Source organism: Erpetoichthys calabaricus, chromosome 1 (genome assembly GCF_900747795.2).
Source record: "Erpetoichthys calabaricus chromosome 1, fErpCal1.3, whole genome shotgun sequence".
Taxonomy (NCBI): domain Eukaryota; kingdom Metazoa; phylum Chordata; class Cladistia; order Polypteriformes; family Polypteridae; genus Erpetoichthys; species Erpetoichthys calabaricus.
Genome location: NC_041394.2, coordinates 10,776,567 through 10,795,181, shown reverse-complemented (window position 1 = coordinate 10,795,181; position 18,615 = coordinate 10,776,567). Strand labels below are relative to the sequence as shown.

Genomic DNA, 18,615 nt, shown 5'->3' with positions numbered 1-18,615 from the left:
GCCAGTCAAGGATGTCCATTTTCTTAATCTGAAATCACTCCACTATTACACTACCAGAGTGCATTGGCTCCTTGGCCTGCTGAAAGACAGATTTATCTCTAATGTTACCTTTACGCCGTGCTGCCTGATCAGAGGGGATTTTCAATAGTAGACACCAGCAATAAGTACGGAAGGAAGATTGTGCCTGCTTTTGGTGCACATTCATTTCTTCAAGCTGATAAGTGACACATTCGACCCCAGCGTGCAGCTGAATTGTGGCTGCGAACAGCACATCACAGGGTCAAACAGAAGGATGATGCTCATGTCATGGTGAAAGTGGTGATGAGATGGAGAGCGTGTTGTTCAACTTTTAATTTGTCTAAACAGTCCATTCATGTAGGTAATTAGGGTTCTAAAACACCTGTATATTACCCACACACTATATAAATACATATTATGTGTACATGCACACACACACACACCCCAGTTTAAACAGTTTACATATGATATATGTGATTTACATATGATAAATATTTCCAAGAGAAATCTGCAGCAAAGATGTAGGTCTCAAATGGTACCTGAATGGCCAAACACGGTTGCCACACACTCTCCACTATAGAAATCAAAGATCGAGATATTCTTGTCAGAACAGCTGGTGGCCAGAAACATCCCTGACGGATCTATTTTGACCTAAAAACAAAAAAGAAGCAGTTTCAGCATATAATTACAGAACAAGAAACCAATATACTTCTAACATAAAAAAAAAACAAAAAACTTCCAGATCGTTCAGAAAATATGCTACATTTTCACACAGGTGGTCTTTTACGGACAACATGCATACAGGTAGCAGACAATTCTTGAGTTGTACATACAAGTAAAATTCCATTACAACGAAATTTTCACTACTTCCGCATATGACACGAGTCTATAGAAATCTTGTTACTACAAAATACATTCAACACATAGTTTCATTACAATGAAGTGCCCAAAAGACCTTGAAATGCCTGAATGAATCCTCCACAGAGCCGTTAGTTCTGTGGTCACAGCTCAGTTGTGCACAACGATCCCCAAACACAAACATTGTAAAAAAACATTTCTTTCTTCGAACTTTCCTCATACTTCGGTGGTTTTCAGTGATACCTTTTGCTTATTGCTTGACAACATTTGAAAAACATCCATTGGAATTTAACTCATTGTCATCCTCCTATTGAAATGGCAGACACGAAAAAAACGATAACATTGCATATTAGAAAGAAAAAAAAAAAAAAAAACTTTCTTGAAAGACGGAGCAAAAAAAGTAGAAAAATCTTGGGTTGCAAACGTATGTGAACTGCTGCATTTGAAGATGTCAAAAAAGTCGTTTTTATGTGGTTCAGTGATGCTCGCTGAAGAAACATTCCTATTAATGCAGCACTCATTGAAGAAAATGTGAGGTTTCTAAATTCTCTTGGGACCTCCCCTAACTGGACAACACTTGTCCCTGACACGAACTCTAACTCCACATCTCTTTAAACACTTCAAAGCAAGTGGAGTGCATTTTGCTTTTTTCCACTCTTGGGGTGTCCATAGATGCCCCAGTGTAATACAAATACAGGTGAAATTCCGTTACAATGAAGTGCCAGGAACCTAAAAAATATTTTGTTGTAATGAGAGTCCGTATTTGTCACTATAGTGCTTCCGTTAACTTGCGTCCAGGCGTTTGAAATCATTTCAGTAGCTTCTTTTGCGTTAATTTTAATCTCCAGTCTACAAGTTATGCTGACGAGAATTTTTCTCAGCATTTCCTTGTGATAATACACTTTCAGGGTGCGAATGATGCCCAAATCCAATGGCTGAAGCACTGGCGTGCAATTGGGTGGGAGGAAATCAATGTGAACATTTTCTAAATGTGGAAGCATTTTCATTACAACAAAATATTTATTAGATTCTTGGCACTTCGTTGTAATACAATTTCACCTGTATTTGTATTACACTGGGGCATCTACGGACACCCCAAGAGTGAGGAGAAAAGCAAAATGCACTCCACTTGCTTTGAAGTGTTTAAAGAGATGTGGAGTCAAGAGTTCATGTCAGGGACAAGAAGGAGCAATGGCAGTTCTGTAATGGGGAGAGGTGGCACTTCATTTGAAACATAGCCACTGCAACTCACTTTCAACCAAAATGAATAATGAAGTAGGCATGACCACAAATTGCTAAAATTTTCTAATAAACATTTTTACTTAATTTAGTGCAGTGCATTTTAATTTTAAAATAAATTCTTCAATAAGCTGCGGTGGGCTGGCGCCCTGCCTGGGGTGTGTTTCCTGCCTTGCACCCTGTGTTGGCTGAGACTGGATGCAGCAAACCCCCGTGACCCTGTAGTTAGGATATAGCAGGTTGGATAACGGATGGATGGATTCTTCAATAAGAACAAGAGACACTGTACTAATTGCCTTTATACATTTAGGTCCATAAATATTTGGACAGAGAACTTTTTTCTCATTTTGGTTCTGTACATTACCACAATGAATTTTAAATGAAACAACTCAGATGCAGTTGAAGTGCAGACTTTCAGCTTTAATTCAGTTGGGGTGAACAAAACGATTGCATAAAAATGTGAGGCAACTAAAGCATTTTTTGAACACAATCTCTTCATTTCAGGGGCTCAAAAGTAATTGGACAATGGACTCAAAGGCTATTTCATGGGCAGGTGTGGACAAGGCCATCGTTATGTCCTTATCAATTAAGCAGATAAAAGGCCTGGCGTTGATTTGAGGTGTGGTGCTTGCATGTGGAAGATTTTGCTGTGAACAGACAACATGCGGTCAAAGGAGCTCTCCATGCAGGTGAAAGAAGCCATTCCTTAAGCTGCGAAAACAGAAAAAACCCATCGGAGAAATTCTACAATATTACGAGTGGCAAAATGTACAGTTTGGTACATCCTGAGAAAGAAAGCAAGCACTGGTGAACTCAGCAACGCAAAAAGACCTGGACGTCCACAGCAGACAACAGTGGTGGATGATCACAGAATCATTTCCATGGTGAAGAGAAACTCCTTCACAACAGCCAACCAAGTGAACAACACTCTCCAGGGGGTCGGCGTATCGATATCCAAGTCTACCAGAAAGAGAAGACTGCATGAAAGTGAATACAGAGGGTGCACTGCAAGGTGCAAGCCACTCGTAAGCCTCAAGAATAGAAAGGCTAGATTGGACTTTGCTAAAGAACATCTAAAAAAGCCAGCACAGTTCTGGAAAAACATTCTTTGGACAGATGAAACCAAGATCAACCTCTACCAGAATGATGGCAAGAAAAAAGTATGGAGAAGGCGTGGAACAGCTCATTATCCAAAGCATAGCACATCATCTGTAAAACATGTAGAGGGAGGCAGTGTGATGGCTTGGGCGTACATGGCTGCCAGTGGCACTGGGACACTAGTGTTTATTGATGATGTGACACAGGACAGAAGCAGCCGAATGAATTCTGAGGTGTTCAGAGACATACTGTCTGCTCAAATCCAGCTAAATATAGCAGTCAAAGTGATTCATGATACAGATGGACAATGACCCAAAACATACAGCCAAAGCAACCCAGGAGTTTATTAAAGCAAAGAAGTGGGAAATTCTTGAATGGCCAAGTCAGTCACCTGATCTTAACCCAACTGAGCAGGCATTTCACTTGTTGAAGACTAAACTTCAGACAGAAAGGCCCACAAACAAACAGCAACTGAAAGCCGCTGCAGTAAAGGCCTGGCAGAGCATTAAAAAGGAGGAAACCCAACATCTGGTGATGTCCAGGAGTTCAAGACTTCAGGCTGTCATTGCCAGCAAAGGGTTTTCAACCAAGTATTAGAAATGAACATTTGATTTCCAGTTATTTCATTTGTCCAATTACTTTTGAGCCCCTGAAATGAAGGGATTGTGTTCAAAAAATGCTTTAGTTGCCTCACATTTTTATGCAATCGTTTTTTCCTCCCCACTGAATTAAAGCTGAAAGTCTGCACTTCAACTGCGTCTGAGTTGTTTCATTTAAAATTCATTGTGGTAATGTACAGAACCAAAATTAGAAAAAAGTGGTCTCTGTCCAAATATTTATGGACCTAACTGTAATTTAAAACACTTCAATCTTGTCATCTCTTAATTTGCTTAAATGAAACCTTTTCAACTCCTTCAAACTCTCCTCATAATTCAAACCTCCAAGTCCTTAAATCCACTGAGGAACTTTTTGGATTTGGGCAGAGTTAGGAAGTCCAAAGCAATTATCGGGGTATTGGAGTCAGTCGGTAAAAATCTCTCTGTCTCTCTATATGTATACTGTGCATATATAAATTGTAATATAATGTGTTGAAATTTCCAAATTCATAAAAACTGATTTGATTAAATTATTTTCTCCTCTAGACTTTGAATAAAAATATAGCTTCTTTTTTCATTTTGTAAGTTTAGTCTTCTGTTTAATACTATCCGGTGTTTGTAAGCCACAACAACATGGCTACCACTTTTTAAACCTGAACCTTAACAGGTTAACATGATACAAGGTAGCCTGAGGATTCATGCTGGCAGTGATGAAGTGTCTCATATCTTGTACGTTGTGTGCTTTTAAGCAACATACTAAGTACAGTATACAAGTCTAATTACAAAGAGATGAGTCGGAGTCAAAGGTACCCAGAAACGGAGGAGTCAGAGGTCCTGTGCACCGCGACTCCACAGCCCTGGAGATAACTACATAAAGCAAGTCAGCAAGAAACTATTAAAAAAAATGCAAACTAAAGTCCACAAGGTCTAAAAGTGAATTGGGCAAATATATCTAAGATCGACATAATGAGATAATTTTATAATTACAAAAACAGAATACAAGGAAAATCTCAATTTGGCACATAGTCACAGTAGTATATTAACAAGGTACTAAGATGTAAAAATAAATAAATAAATTGAAAGAAATCTACAACTAAATTTTCCATTTACTTTTAGAAGTGTTCCATCTTCACCCTGAGAGCCCTTGAAACACTTCTTCTGTTTTCCACTGGCGATGTTATAAATCCTGATATATACATATATAAAAGAAAAAGAGAAATTGGGCATTAACCAACCACCTAAGTCTTTTAAACATTATGACAAACCATCCTAAAATACAAAAACAGGGTGGGAAAAAAAAACAAGTTCAAATGTCTTTGAGACCCACAAACAATTCCTTTGAATTGCATGGTCAGGTGTAGCGGGCTTCATGTAGGCCGATGAACAGAATTTACCACATGCGAACTTTATTAAAGTTTAGGAAGATTTCAATGATGATCAATGGAAACAACAGAGGTCAATTTTAAGTGGCATAGCAAGAAGTCTCAATGCTTGTACAGTAAATGTGAAATTGCAGTTTGTCAATACATTTGCAAAAAAAAAAATACTTTTCATATTATGCTGTACTGTGTTAATGACTAAACAAAATTAATCCGTGATACTGTACTGCTGCTGTTTAACAAAATGCGTACAGTATAAAGTGGTTTAAATATTTTCTGAAAGCACTACCTATACACGCAGTAGTTGCAGAAAATATTCAGACCCCTTTCACTTTCTGCACATATTGTGCTGTAGATTTAATTTTAAATGGAGAAATGTGCATTTTGTTCCCATCAGTCTATACTAAAAACCCATAATGGCAGAAATGTTTGCATGTATTATAAATCAAAAACTTAAATCTCATATTCATAAAAGTATTCAGTACTTTGTACAAGCCCCTTTAGCAGTAATTCCAGCTTATAGTCTTCTTAGATATTTCTCTACAAGCTTTGCAAACCCTGATTTGGGCAGTGTATCCCATTCTTCATGGCAGATCCTGTAAAGCTCTGGTAGACTGGATGGGAAGCGTCTATAAACTACCATCTTCTGGTCTCCCGAAACATGGTGTATGGAGTAGAAGCTTAGACTTTTGCTGGACCAGTCAAGGAAGGTCAGAGACATGTCTTAAAGCCACTGCAGCGTTGTCTTTGCTGTATGCTTCAGGTCATTATCGTGCTGAAAGGAGAACAGTCTCTCCATTCTGTGGTGGTGTGCAGTTTGAGGCAGGTTTTCTTCAAGGACTTCTTTGTATTTGGCTACATTCATGCTTCCCTCAGTTCTGACCAGTCTCCCTGTCGCTGCTGGCGAGAAGCATCCCTTGAGCATGATGCTGTCATCACCATGCTTCACTATATGGATGGCATTAGGTAGGTGATGAGCAGTAGTATTTGGGGTTCTGCCCAAAAAGAGTTTTGTCTTAGAAGAGAGTTCATCAAAATACTACAGGGGGTCCTACAGTTCCGTTCTTACAACAGTGATGTAACCCGAATTTTGGTGCAAGTCGAAACACACCCTAGCCTAAGTCACTTACCTTTCCTAACACATTTCCAAAATCATAATCTAGAACGTAAAAACACAACTAAGCCACAGAAAAAGGAAAAGGACATAAATATACTGTACTGTAGTAACAGAAAAAATGACAAAAAATAAGTAAAAAAAAAATAAAAAATTGTTACCTTTCTTCCTTCTGATCTCTTTACAATGTCTAATTTCACTTCCATCGTGATGGCTTTCCTCTACCATCTGAAGACACTGACTTTCGTTTAGGAGCCATGATAAGGGCCAAAAAGTCGCCAAAGGGAGCAACACAAACGGAACACTTCCTCCGCGTGCAAACAAACTAGTTCGCCAACTCCCTCACTCATACACCACTTTACTGCGTATTCTTCCGCTGCGCACAACCAAACTAGTTCGCCCACGTAATCTGCAAGTACGACGCTAATGGCGTATGCCGAAACACTCACGTCTCAATTTTTTAAAGTTTTTATGGGAGTGAGCATTGTGAACTCGAAATGACGTAAGTTGAGATGTTGTAACACGAGGACCCCCTGTAATTGGCAAATGGCTCAAGGGTGACTTCCATCAAGCCACTTTATCATAAATGCCTGATTGATGTAGTGCTCCTAAGATGATTGTCCTTCCAACAGGTTCTCCCATCTCGGCAGAAGACTTCTGAAGCTCTGTTACAATGACTATTGAGTTTTATGGTCACTTCCCTGATCAAGGTCTCTCTTACACAGTTACTCAGTTTGGCCAGATGACCAACTCTAGGAAGAGTCCTGGTGGTTCAAAACTACGTACATTTCACAATTCTTGATGGCACTCTGCTCCTGGGAACATTCAAAACTTCAGAAATGGTTTAATACACTTGCCACGATTTGTGCTCAACAACATTTTGATCACAGAGGTCCTACAGAGTTCCTTGGACTTCATGGCTTGGTTTCTGACCTGACATGCAGTATGAATTAATCGTGGGACCTTCTATAGATAAGGACATGTGTGCCTTTTTAAGCAACGTTCAATCAATTCAGTTTGCCACAGATGGTATTCCAATTAAATTCCAGACACATTTCAAAGATAAATTAAAGTAAACAGGACAGTCCTGGCCCCTGTTTGGAGTGCTACAGCAAAGGATATGAATACTTAATTGAAAGAGAGATTTTAGTTTCTGATTTTAATACATTTGCAAACCTACATGAAGAAAATGTTTTCACTTTGTCAGTATGGGTAACTAAGTACAGAATGATGGGCAAAACTGGCAAAGGTATCCATGTAATATTACATCTACAACACAATAATAATGCTGAATTAGAGTAAGTTTTTCCATCACAGCCTACTGTGGGTTGGTTGAGTTACCTGCATATTTTACAGACATTTTTGATGCGTGACCAGTATGGTTTCAGGGTTAGTCTCTGGCTGACTGATTATTCAATATCAGTTAAGTATAAAATTATTATTTCAGTCATTGGTGGTTTCTGTTATATTGCTACTTTTGTGGCGGTACTGTAAGCAGAACCATCTTTCCACTATACTACTAGTAAAAAGGGTCCATTCGTAGAGTTAACCGCTCTTTATTGGACAGACTTAAAATAGCCATTAACCTCCTATGCATTATACCCAAGCGTCACTCGGGCTGTAAAAGCAGTGCTAAAAGCATCAGTTGCGAGCGTTACTCAGGCACTGGTGCAGACGCACCTTCTCCTAGCCTCATAATTGTGTTTCATAAGAAAAGCCTCTCATCAGCAGTAATGACAAGGTGAATCTGTCTTCAGGCAGTGAAACAAAGGGATTCTGGCAATCCAGAAGTGACACTCGTGTTACTCACACATGTGCAGTGCGTGTTGTTTTTTTATTATTATCATCTATTATAAAAAGAAATCCTGGGACGAGAATTTCAAGTCTCGCAAGACGAGACTTTTGCTAGGAGATTTTTTTCAAGGCCCGCACTCCTCTCAACCACATTCAACCATGCACACAGTTCAATCACCTTTCATTTGTGAGAATGCTTTTGTCAGGCACACTTCCTGTGCTCTTAGCTCTTACAAATTTTTACATTTTCCTCACTTTAATTTGTTTATGAAAAGTTCTCCATTTCATCCTTTAAAGAAGCTTTTCTGGACAGTATTATATATACAATCTATTTGTTTCATTTGTAATGGTCCATTTCTGGACAATAATTCTATATGTTCTAGATGACATGTCAACGACTAAGCGAAGAAGAAAAGGCAGTGCGTTGGAAAGAGGCCCATAGAATTCAAAAAAAGAACAAAAATCTAAGTGCAGATTCGGAAAATAAGAAAAGAACAAGTGGAATTGAAAACCTAGCAGGTCCAATTTGGGTCAGAAATAAAAGACAAACAGTAGAAGACAAAGTAGAATGTCATAAAGAGGTTCAAAAACGATGGCGCGATATACATGCAGGGCAGGTTAGAGATTATGAAAGTACTAAAATTTGATAGGCACAAAAAACTGATAGTATAGGGTGGTCCAGATCTAATTATGCAACTTTTAATGCAAGACAAAGAATTGTTCAAAATATCTTGTAATAAATGAATGCAGGGCAGGTGCTGCCATCTATCGGCAAACAAAAAGAATTTTTTGTGAATTCTCTATGTATTAGCGCTAATAAACGGAAATTATTACTCGGTGAAATAATGGAACAGTGAAAAAAGTTCAAATATATGGACAAAGGTGTTATGACAGAAGTATGTAGATATTGTTCGGCTTTAAAGTTTAAGTCAGAAACTTGTGTGTATGTTTTTACTGAAGTGTTACAGTAAAAGTTTAAAAAGTATTTGCTTGTAAATTTCAAAGCAAAACAGAATGAAAATGTATAACTCGAAGAAAATCTCTAATGCAACATGAAACAATTTTCTTTCAATTTATAACGTTTTACTACTTTTTACTATGGTTAATTACTCGCTGTAATGTAAAAAGTCAGTTTATTTATTAGAGAGAAAGAAACAATATGATATTCATGGGCAGTTATATGTTGCGTATTCATGATGCAAGTCCAAACACGGAATAAAAATTCAAAGCGATATTGACGGAAAGATAATTCCAAATATTGTTTTTACAGAAGTGTTACAGAGAAAGTGTAAGTTTAAAAAGTATTTGCGTGTTAATTTCAAAACCAAACAGAATGAAAATGTTTAAATCAACAAATACCTCTAACGCAACATGAAACAATTTTCTTTCAATTTATTACGTTTTACTATTTTTTTTACTATGATTAATTACTCACTGTAATGTAAAATAGTTAGTTCTATTATGCATATGTAACAGTTCCCATGAAAACAACTAACAATCGCTTTAGATTGTACATCCGGTTACCCATACCTGGGGGTTGGCAAGCGAAGCGAGCAGGAGGCAGAGTCCCCAAGTTATTTATTATTATTACTATTAGTAACATTATACTATCTACACTTCTGACTTTGTACATTTTATAGTAGAAAGATGAGATTTAATATAAAAGTAATTTTTCAAGTAAATAAAATGCAACGCTTTTCACATATTTTTTTTTTTTGAGAGAGAAATGTAATGCTAAGGAGGTTAAATATGTGGCTTCTTGGCCATACCCTGAAGGGTTAAAAAATCCCCACCACCTCCTTACCGTATGTTTCTGTCCTGACAGCCAATTGCTGCATACTTTCTTGTGGCATCAACATCCATGTCATACAGAGTTGTTTTTCCAACTACATGATGCATCCGTGAGAAGTTCACACCATCTGCTGACTAACAGGATAATACAGATATGGTTTATATTTGCATATTTAGATTTTTTATTTGTTGTTTAATTAAAAACTAACATTATATTACAAATTATTTTATGAAGTAAAAAAAACAAATTACATTACAACTTTTACTTTGGGGACTACAGTTCTTTCTCAAGTTTTATTAAAATGCTCTGTGGCAGACGGCTAGAGCCCTTAACCGGCTGGGACCCTCGGAGTATGGAAGGACTGGAAGAAGTGAGTCTTTTCAAGACCGTTTCTCCCCCAGACCAACAGAGGGCAGACCCTTTGGTTTCCAGTGGGCCCCCGGGTCACGAGTATAGAAGCTCAATCCTGTTGGGGCCCGTGAAGTGCTGCCGGAAGAAGCTCATTGGGCACCTGGAGTCCTTCCCTATAAAAGGGGGCCTGAGTCGGGAGGAAGAGGACAAAGTCAGAGGAGGAGTGGAGACGGAAGGACTGGCAACAAAAGGGAGTGTGTTGTGCTTTGCCCTGTGAGCATTGTATGCTGATCTGTAAATAAGCCATGTGCTGCCCATCTGTGTCGGGGGGTTAGGCCAACTATATACGCCCTGGGCATCACAGCTCATATTAAAAATCAAATAGTTTAAAATAATAAACATGACAAGAACAAACCTTTTCTGCTGTACGGAAATAAATGCTCTTGTCTGCACCACAGCTGATCATCCGCACCCGGTTATCACCTCCTGAAAAAAAAAAAATAAAGCACAGGAAAGAGGATAAGGAAAGGAAAACAGGCAAATTTAAGTGACACATGATTGCATCTACTGCCGTTTGTAACCAAGCTACAGAAAAGGTGTAGGAAAACGGGATATACGCTTACTGAGAAAATTATTAGGAACACTAAACAAATACTCAGTTCTTTGTGAAAGGGATGCTTCAAGAAGTTGGAAACATTCCTTTGAGACTCTGGTCTATGGAGACATGATTGCAACACCCTTTCTGAAGATTTGTTAGCCGCACGTTCATCCTGCGAATCTTCCATTCTACCACATCCCAAAGGTGTTCTATTGGATTCAGTTCCAGTGAATGTTGATGCAAGGCATGCTGGGTGTATGGACTCAAGCTACTGATTCCAAATTGTGACCCTACCATCTGTGTGTCTCAACAGAAATTAACATTCATCAGACTAGGCTACGTTAAAGAAATAGCATAAATTTTATCTTCAGCAATTTTTAGGAATGTTTTAAGTATGTTACTAGGGGGCTTTGCCCCCTGCTCTCTTCACTCGCTAACCCCCCAGGGCCTGCGCTACATGCCAGCCACTTCGCATCTCTGCCGCTCGCGTATGTGGATTTCACTTTCACCAAACAACAAATCTTAATTCTCGAGGATACGTCTCTTCATTGGAAAGAAACACCACTTTTCCCTGATGGCAACACAAATTAGCCGATCTACAAGTCTCCGACTTAAAGTTTAAATCCAAGCAATATACTTCATCTCTTGTTGCTGTTCCGTTATTTCACCGAGTAATAATTTACATTTGTTTGCACTAATGCGATCTTTACTATAATTTTTTTGAGACTTTCGAATTTTAGTACTTTCATAATCTCTAACCATGTTCTGCACGTGTATCGCACCAACGTTTTTGAACCTCTTTACGATGTTCTACTTTGTCATCTACTCTTTGTCTTTTATTTCCGGCCCTGGGCCTGGTTAAATCTCTTGGCATAAAGTCTCGTCTCGCGGGACTTGAAAGTATCTCTCTGAAAAAGTCATGTCTCATCCCAGGATTGTTTTATTGTAATAGAGACATATTTTTAGTATAATTCTTAGTATTATAATTTATTCAGGGTGGATGAACCTAATGTAAATATTTATTTATATGTAGATGAGTGTGCCCATGCCATTGCCCCCACTGGGATCGTTCTCCACTACCCTAATGAGACATGCTGGATTCTCCTCTCGGCTGCTCACAAACTTCTACAGATCCACTATAGAAAGCATTCTCTGTCACAGTAGGGCAGCTGCACAGCACAGGACAGGAAGGACTTGGCACGGGTGGTGAGAACAACACAGGGAATCGTGGGAAGTCCTCTTCTAGACCTGGACTCTATATGCTGGAAGGGTGCAGAAGAGGGCCAAATGTATAGCTGTGGATCTCACCCATCCGGGAAATGGACTGTTTGTACCACTGCCTTCGGGAAAGCCGTGCAGAAACATAAAAACACGTACCAGCAGACTGAAAGACAGCTTTTTCCCCAGAGCTGTGAAGTCCATCTGCCCCTTCAGATACATAAATGTCTTCATCTACCCCTAACCTGCCCCCCTGTAGACATGCACATGCACTTTCCCTCATAATCAAACACACACACTCATATTCCTCCCCTGCAGACAACGCACACAGATCACTGGTCTCTGCAGGCGTACTACCTCAGGAAAAGTCTGGACTTGATGTTTTATTGTTGCTGTCTTTTATACTTATGTTTATTTTATTATTTATAGTGTATTGTGTAATTAAGTATTCTGCCTTGAAGCCGAGTCCTACCAACAAAAAATTTCGTTATATGTATGCATAATGACAAAGAATTCTATCTATCTATCTTATAGTGCCTTTCCTATCTATCCTATCCTATCTATCCATCCATCCATCCATCGTGATACAGAGTTGCATACAAAACATTTCCAACGATCCAGACCTCAACTGGTTTGATTCAAGATCAAATGAAATTATGTAAAGCTCTGGTAGACTGGATGGGAAGCTTCTATAAACTACCATCTTCTGGTCTCCCGAAACATGGTGCATGGAGTAGAAGCTTAGACTTTTGCTGGACCAGTCAAGGAAGGTCAGAGACATGTCTTAAAGCCACTGCAGCGTTGTCTTTGCTGTATGCTTCAGGTCATTATCGTGCTGAAAGGAGAACAGTCTCTCCATTCTGAGGTGGTGTGCAGTTTGAGGCAGGTTTTCTTCAAGGACTTCTTTGTATTTGGCTACATTCATTTTTCCCCTCAGTTCTGACCAGTCTCCCTGTCGCTGCTGGCGAGAAGCACCCCTTGATGTTGTCATCACCATGCTTCAGCATATGGATGGTATTAGGTAGGTGATGAGCTGTAGTATTTGGGGTTCTGCCCAAAAAGAGTTTAATTTTTGTCTTAGAAGAGAGTTCATCAAAATACTACAGGGGGTCCTACAGTTTCGTTCCTACAACAGTGATGTAACCTGAATTTTGGTGCAAGTCGAAACACACCCTAGCCTAAGTCACTTACCTTTCCTAACACATTTGCAAAATCATAATCTAGAACGTAAAAGCACAACTAAGCTACAGAAAAAGGAAATAAACATACTGTTGGAGATTTCTGTCTTAAACTAGCAGCAAGCATGGCAGTGCACATCACCTGCAAACTTTACAGCAGTGATCGAGGAAGAGTGGTCATCCAAGGTCTGTTCAAGGCTGTAATTCTTCTCCACGTTTAAAGCATGGATGAGGCGATCCCGGCTTGCAGATGCCAGTAGGCTCATTCCTGTTAGACACGTAAAAAAAATTGCAACAATTCATTCAATATAAAATTTGCAATACTTGCTCATAGTTTTAATAATGCTATTGCTACATAAATATTCAAATGAATTCCAAATATTTTTCAACGTCATTACTTTATAAAGATAAAAGCTCAAAACCTTGAGGCAGGTTTGTATGTATCAAAACAGACAAATGAAATTTTGTTTGATCTTTTTCTAAAAATAAGTATTACCAGTATCTGGTCCAGAATATTCTAGGCACAGAACTTCTGAATCATGAGCTTCAACTTTTATTATTTCATCCAAAAACTGAAGATCATAGATCCTAGGGGGTAAAAAAACAATAAATAAATATTAAAAGCCAATAACACAAAGTCTATGGTAATAGAAAATGATATGTTGCATAGAAGTTTTTCAAGTTATTTGTGGATCATTAAAACTGCATTATTTTTTACGCTATGGATCCCATCCATATCTGTTGGTCTGAAGTCCAAGACACTAAGATTAACACTTTTTGTTGTTGCTCTAAAAAAGGAGCTCACAAAATAGTGAAGTGCTGTTTTGTTTTCTTCTCAAATCAGAAGACTAATTCTACAGGATGTGGTTCACCAACTGTTGCTTTGTCGCTTTCACTGGTAGTAAAAGGAAGTCATGGAATGATTGTTTCAGGAAAAACAAAAGGAAAAAAAAAATTAAGGACATTGTTATTATATAAGTCATCAAACTAGATCTTCGATGCAGCTGGCGAGAAAGAAAACATTTACGGGTACATTTTTTTCCTGAAAGCAAGTTCAAATGAAGAAAAATAAATTTTGCCTTATCAGAAATTTGACAGGCAAACGACTTCCTGCCCTTGTAATTTAATGTTTGCCCTCTGTAACTGGCACCAGGAATCACAAAGGAAGTCAGAATTTTAAACACTGATTTACAGGCCAGCGTAGTCATATACTTCTCTGTATTAACTGTAAAATGGTGAACAAGTGGCTTTTCTTTAGAACACATTTGCCAGCCCTTGATCAAGGATGAATGAGAATGAGGAGTGGTTAGACTACTGATTTTATAATACAAACAAGCCGTTCTTTTTATAAACAAAAACTGAAATAAACTATCAGTATTTGCACACTAGACAAAACAAAGACATCTCAAAGAGATGTGCACTGAAGGCAGAGGCCAGAATCTGTACCTCTTTGGACATATTCAGGGTTGATGTTTCTGATATGCCATCTATTCTAATGTACTGAGTAAAGCAGGTATCAATAACATACATTCGAGTTTTCATTACAATAGATGGCATATTGCAAACACTTGCACCTCTGTTGAGAATCCTAAAGCAAACAGTGTATACAGGTGGCGCAGTGGTAGTGCTGCTGCTTTGCAGTAAGGAGACTGTGGAAGATTGTGGGTTTGCTTCTCGGTTCCTCCCTGAGTGGATAGCACTTTGAGTACTGAGAAAAGCGCTATATAAATGTAATGAATTATTATTATAAATTATAAAACTAAAATGGAGTCCATTAAACATTCGGGTCACCTGCCATCATTAATGTAGCAAAATAAGAAAAGTAAATACAGTAAATTATACTCTCTCCGGAACTGAGCTTGAGATCTCTGCAGACAGACAGTGTGACAGTCAATGGGCTTCATTAGAATTAGTACAATCCCCATTAGCTTTGTTTCCTATTTTTATTTTATTTAAAATTTCTTTGCAACTTCCTCATTTTTTTTTTTTTTGCAAGAAAGACTAGCACGTCAACGTGATCTTGAACGTTGGGCTGCAAATGAGCCCTAGCGTAATAAATACACGTTTTGAAGCACAGCAGGAAGTATATGAGCACACAGAGAAGTCGTGCCACTGTTACTGCAACTGAGTGCTGAAACGTTAAGTGCTTTATATTATATAGCTGATGTGATGAAATAGAATTTCAAAATTACATGTAACAATAAACTAAAATAAATACAGTAAAACCTTGGATTGCGAGTAACTTGGTCTGCGAGTGTTTTGCAAGACAAGCTAAAATTTTTATTAACTTAATAAACGAGCGAGGTCTTGCAATACGAGTAGTACGTATACGCTTTGCCTGCCGAGCATCACATGGGATTGTGGGTAATCGTCTCCCATGCTCAGTCTCAGTCGGAGTGCCTCACTCATATAGTCAACATCCGTACGAGCAGATACTGTTTACTACAGCATTGTGACCACGTGTGTGTGTGTGTGTGTGTGTGTGCGTAAAGCGTTTTTTTTATGTTGTGTGCGAGCGATGAATCTGTTTAACGACAATGTCACAATTCTGCGAAATCCTCAAAAGGAGGTAAAAGCAACTGTCATTGGATAGGTCCCTTGTTAAAGTCGCCAAAAAAGAAAAAGATTCCAGTCAGCCAAGAGACAGCAGGAATTCCATTAATTAGAGTGAAAGTCGTCCGACACAATAACCCTCCTCCTCCTCTCTCTCTCACACCAGCCACACTTCTTTTCAAAGGTAAAGTGCCCGTTAATTTGTTTGATGCATTTTGTATTAATCATTTTTATATGAATAGTTTTGGGTTGTGGAACGGATCATCTTAGAGTTTCCATTATTTCTTATGGAGAAGTTCACTTTGATATACGAGTGCTTTTGGATTACATTTCCGGAACGAATTACGCTCGCAAACCAAGGCACCACTGTACTACAAGAACATTAACGCCCTACGGCAGCCCACTTTATCACGACAGTTTAAAAACTGAGGGAGCAAAGTATCCCCCAATGCTAAAAACCGTTACCCCTGAATGAACAGTACAGAATAAAACTGGCCCGCAGGTAAAAGTAATTGCAGGCCAGTCTTACTACATTAAATATTTAGCACACTACAAAAGTGTAGAAAACTGTAGAAAAAAAAAATGAATGTCACATCCATTAAATAAAACAGTTCGGTGCTGTAACTCTTTACGTTCCTGTTAATGGTAAATTTACCTTAGTTGGATATAATAAACAGTAGCTTTAACTTAGATAATCCTGTTCCACCCCTTATAAGTAATGTAATGTTCTTAATGTGAGCTCTGAGTGTCAACAGTACAGATCTTAGACTTGAGTTAGACAGCTCAAGATAAACATGAAATGCTAGCCAGACAGGCATTAAGGGCGTAATGCTTTCTGATCACGTGTATGTATGTATTCACAGTGAAGGAAAAAAACAATAAACGTAACCTGGATAAGCCTAAAGTAGAATACCATAGACAAGTAGTTTCCCTTTTTCTCTTTCTTTTGCACATTATCATCAACATTCCTTATTTTATGTGGACTGTTTGCGTTGAATTTCACTAAAATCTTTTAAACAAAGACACTTGGACTGTGGAGTTTTTTCCATGTACAACAAGTCAATCTATTGCTAAAATACCTTTTTCAAAACTGTATATGGACTGGTTTGGACTACTTGGAAACTCTTGACAAATGTCACAGTCACAGGCATAATTGTGCAAAGGTTCGAGAATGGTCTAAGAAATTTTGTACTGCAGTGCAAAAAACTCTCTCTCACCCCTCACACAAACATTCATGTTTCACACTACATCCTCCTCTCTTTCCCAAGAAGTTGTCAAACCTGTTTATTTCAGATAAGGACTGCTGACGGTACAATCTGTCCCAACCCTGAACAGGCAAACTGTCCCACTGCAGGCCGTGTTTAAGGCAAACACCTACACTCGACTGACACAGGACCAACTCACATTCTGCAAAGCCTGCATGTATTTGATGTGGTAGTAAACCTAGAAGAACACCGCAATGGTGCCAGCTTCCCAGACAGAGTCCAGGCTGGGATGTAGAGCTCACGATAGGGCAATTATTGCAAAAGCCAAAATGGCGGTCAGCTGTAGGAAATCCCTCACGGCCCTGTCCTCTCCTTTTCACACCCTGACACAGAGAGGCTGGCCACAAAACCAAGTAGGTAAATAGAAGAAGGAAAGGTAATGCATTGCAGGCAGTTTGGTGTAGTGGTTAAGGCTTTGGACTTCAATCTCTGAGATTGTGGATTCAAATCCCACTACTGAGTGTGACCATGAGCAAGTCATTTGACCTGCCTGTGTTCCAATTGAAAAACCAAAACGAAATGTAACCAGTGGTATCATGAAATAATACAAGTCGCCTTAGATAAAGGCGTCAGCCAAATAAGTCAATGTAAGTGAAAGGTAGTATAATGGGGATTGTCGCACGGCAATATGATGACCCTTGCGGTATCCTTAGAAGTCCTCTTTATCACTTAGGTAATGTAAATTTCACTTAGTGCAACTGGATTATCTGCTGCTTACTGACTCAAACTCTGGGTTCCTATCTAGCCTCTCTCTGCGAGGACGAGGAACAGACAATGGTAGGTTCCCTGAGTGATTTCTTACTGGTGACAATGCTGTCATTTTCATAGATGAACATGCAGGCCAGCTCTTTGAGGAGACGCACCAAAATATAAGTCTTGTCAAACCTTCCACATATTTCCAACACTGTTGACAATGATGTAAAGGGAAAAAAAACCACATGTAATACATCCCTGTCCTTACCAAAAGGTCATGTGCTGCGAGCTGGGTGGACACTCTGTGACATGATTGAAAAGCTCGGCACATTAAGGAGATCTACAGGGTAGAGCTGCTGCTCCTTCTAATCAAGAAATGCCAAATGAGGAGTTTTCTGCATGTAAAAGGATGACCCCTTGCCGCTCACCCTGGAGCTGCTCCGGGCATGTCCCACTGGGTGGAGACCCCGTGGCAGACTTGGGACAAGCTGGGCAGATTACATCTTTCAGACAGCTTAAGAACATCTGGGAGTTTCTCAGGAAGAGCTGGAATCTGTAGCTGGAGAAAGGGAAGTCTGTGCTGACCTGTGCAGCCAGCTTCTGCCACCACAACCCTCAGCTGAAAAACTTTGTTTCAGATGATGACACGGAGTATTTCTTTTGAAAGTGTCTTTTCTAAATTATTTAAAATTTGAAGTACTAGGGTGTTGTACCGTGTTAGCCATTATGAATGTAGTGAGAAGTCAAGCAATGACACCTTTTATTGGCTAACTAAAAAGATTACAATATGCAAGGGCAACACAGGCCTCTTCTTCAGGCAAGATTCAAGATTGATTACATCTTTGCCTGAAGAAGGGGCCCGAGTTGCCCT

General features: G+C 39.0%; 1 protein-coding gene across 2 annotated transcripts in view; it reads right to left on the bottom strand.

The window, feature by feature from the left end:
* wdr62 (WD repeat domain 62) overlaps window positions 1–18,615 on the bottom strand; it is a 242,829-nt gene that overhangs the window by 71,711 nt on the left and 152,503 nt on the right. For both annotated transcript variants that reach the window (XM_028795560.2, XM_051933967.1), the window contains exons 12-17: window positions 13,730–13,821; window positions 13,376–13,501; window positions 10,655–10,725; window positions 9,901–10,022; window positions 4,920–4,995; window positions 558–669 (exon numbers count right to left, since the gene is read on the bottom strand). In XM_028795560.2, the coding sequence (XP_028651393.1) occupies window positions 558–669; window positions 4,920–4,995; window positions 9,901–10,022; window positions 10,655–10,725; window positions 13,376–13,501; window positions 13,730–13,821 (599 nt within the window). The remainder of the gene's footprint in view (window positions 1–557; window positions 670–4,919; window positions 4,996–9,900; window positions 10,023–10,654; window positions 10,726–13,375; window positions 13,502–13,729; window positions 13,822–18,615) is intronic.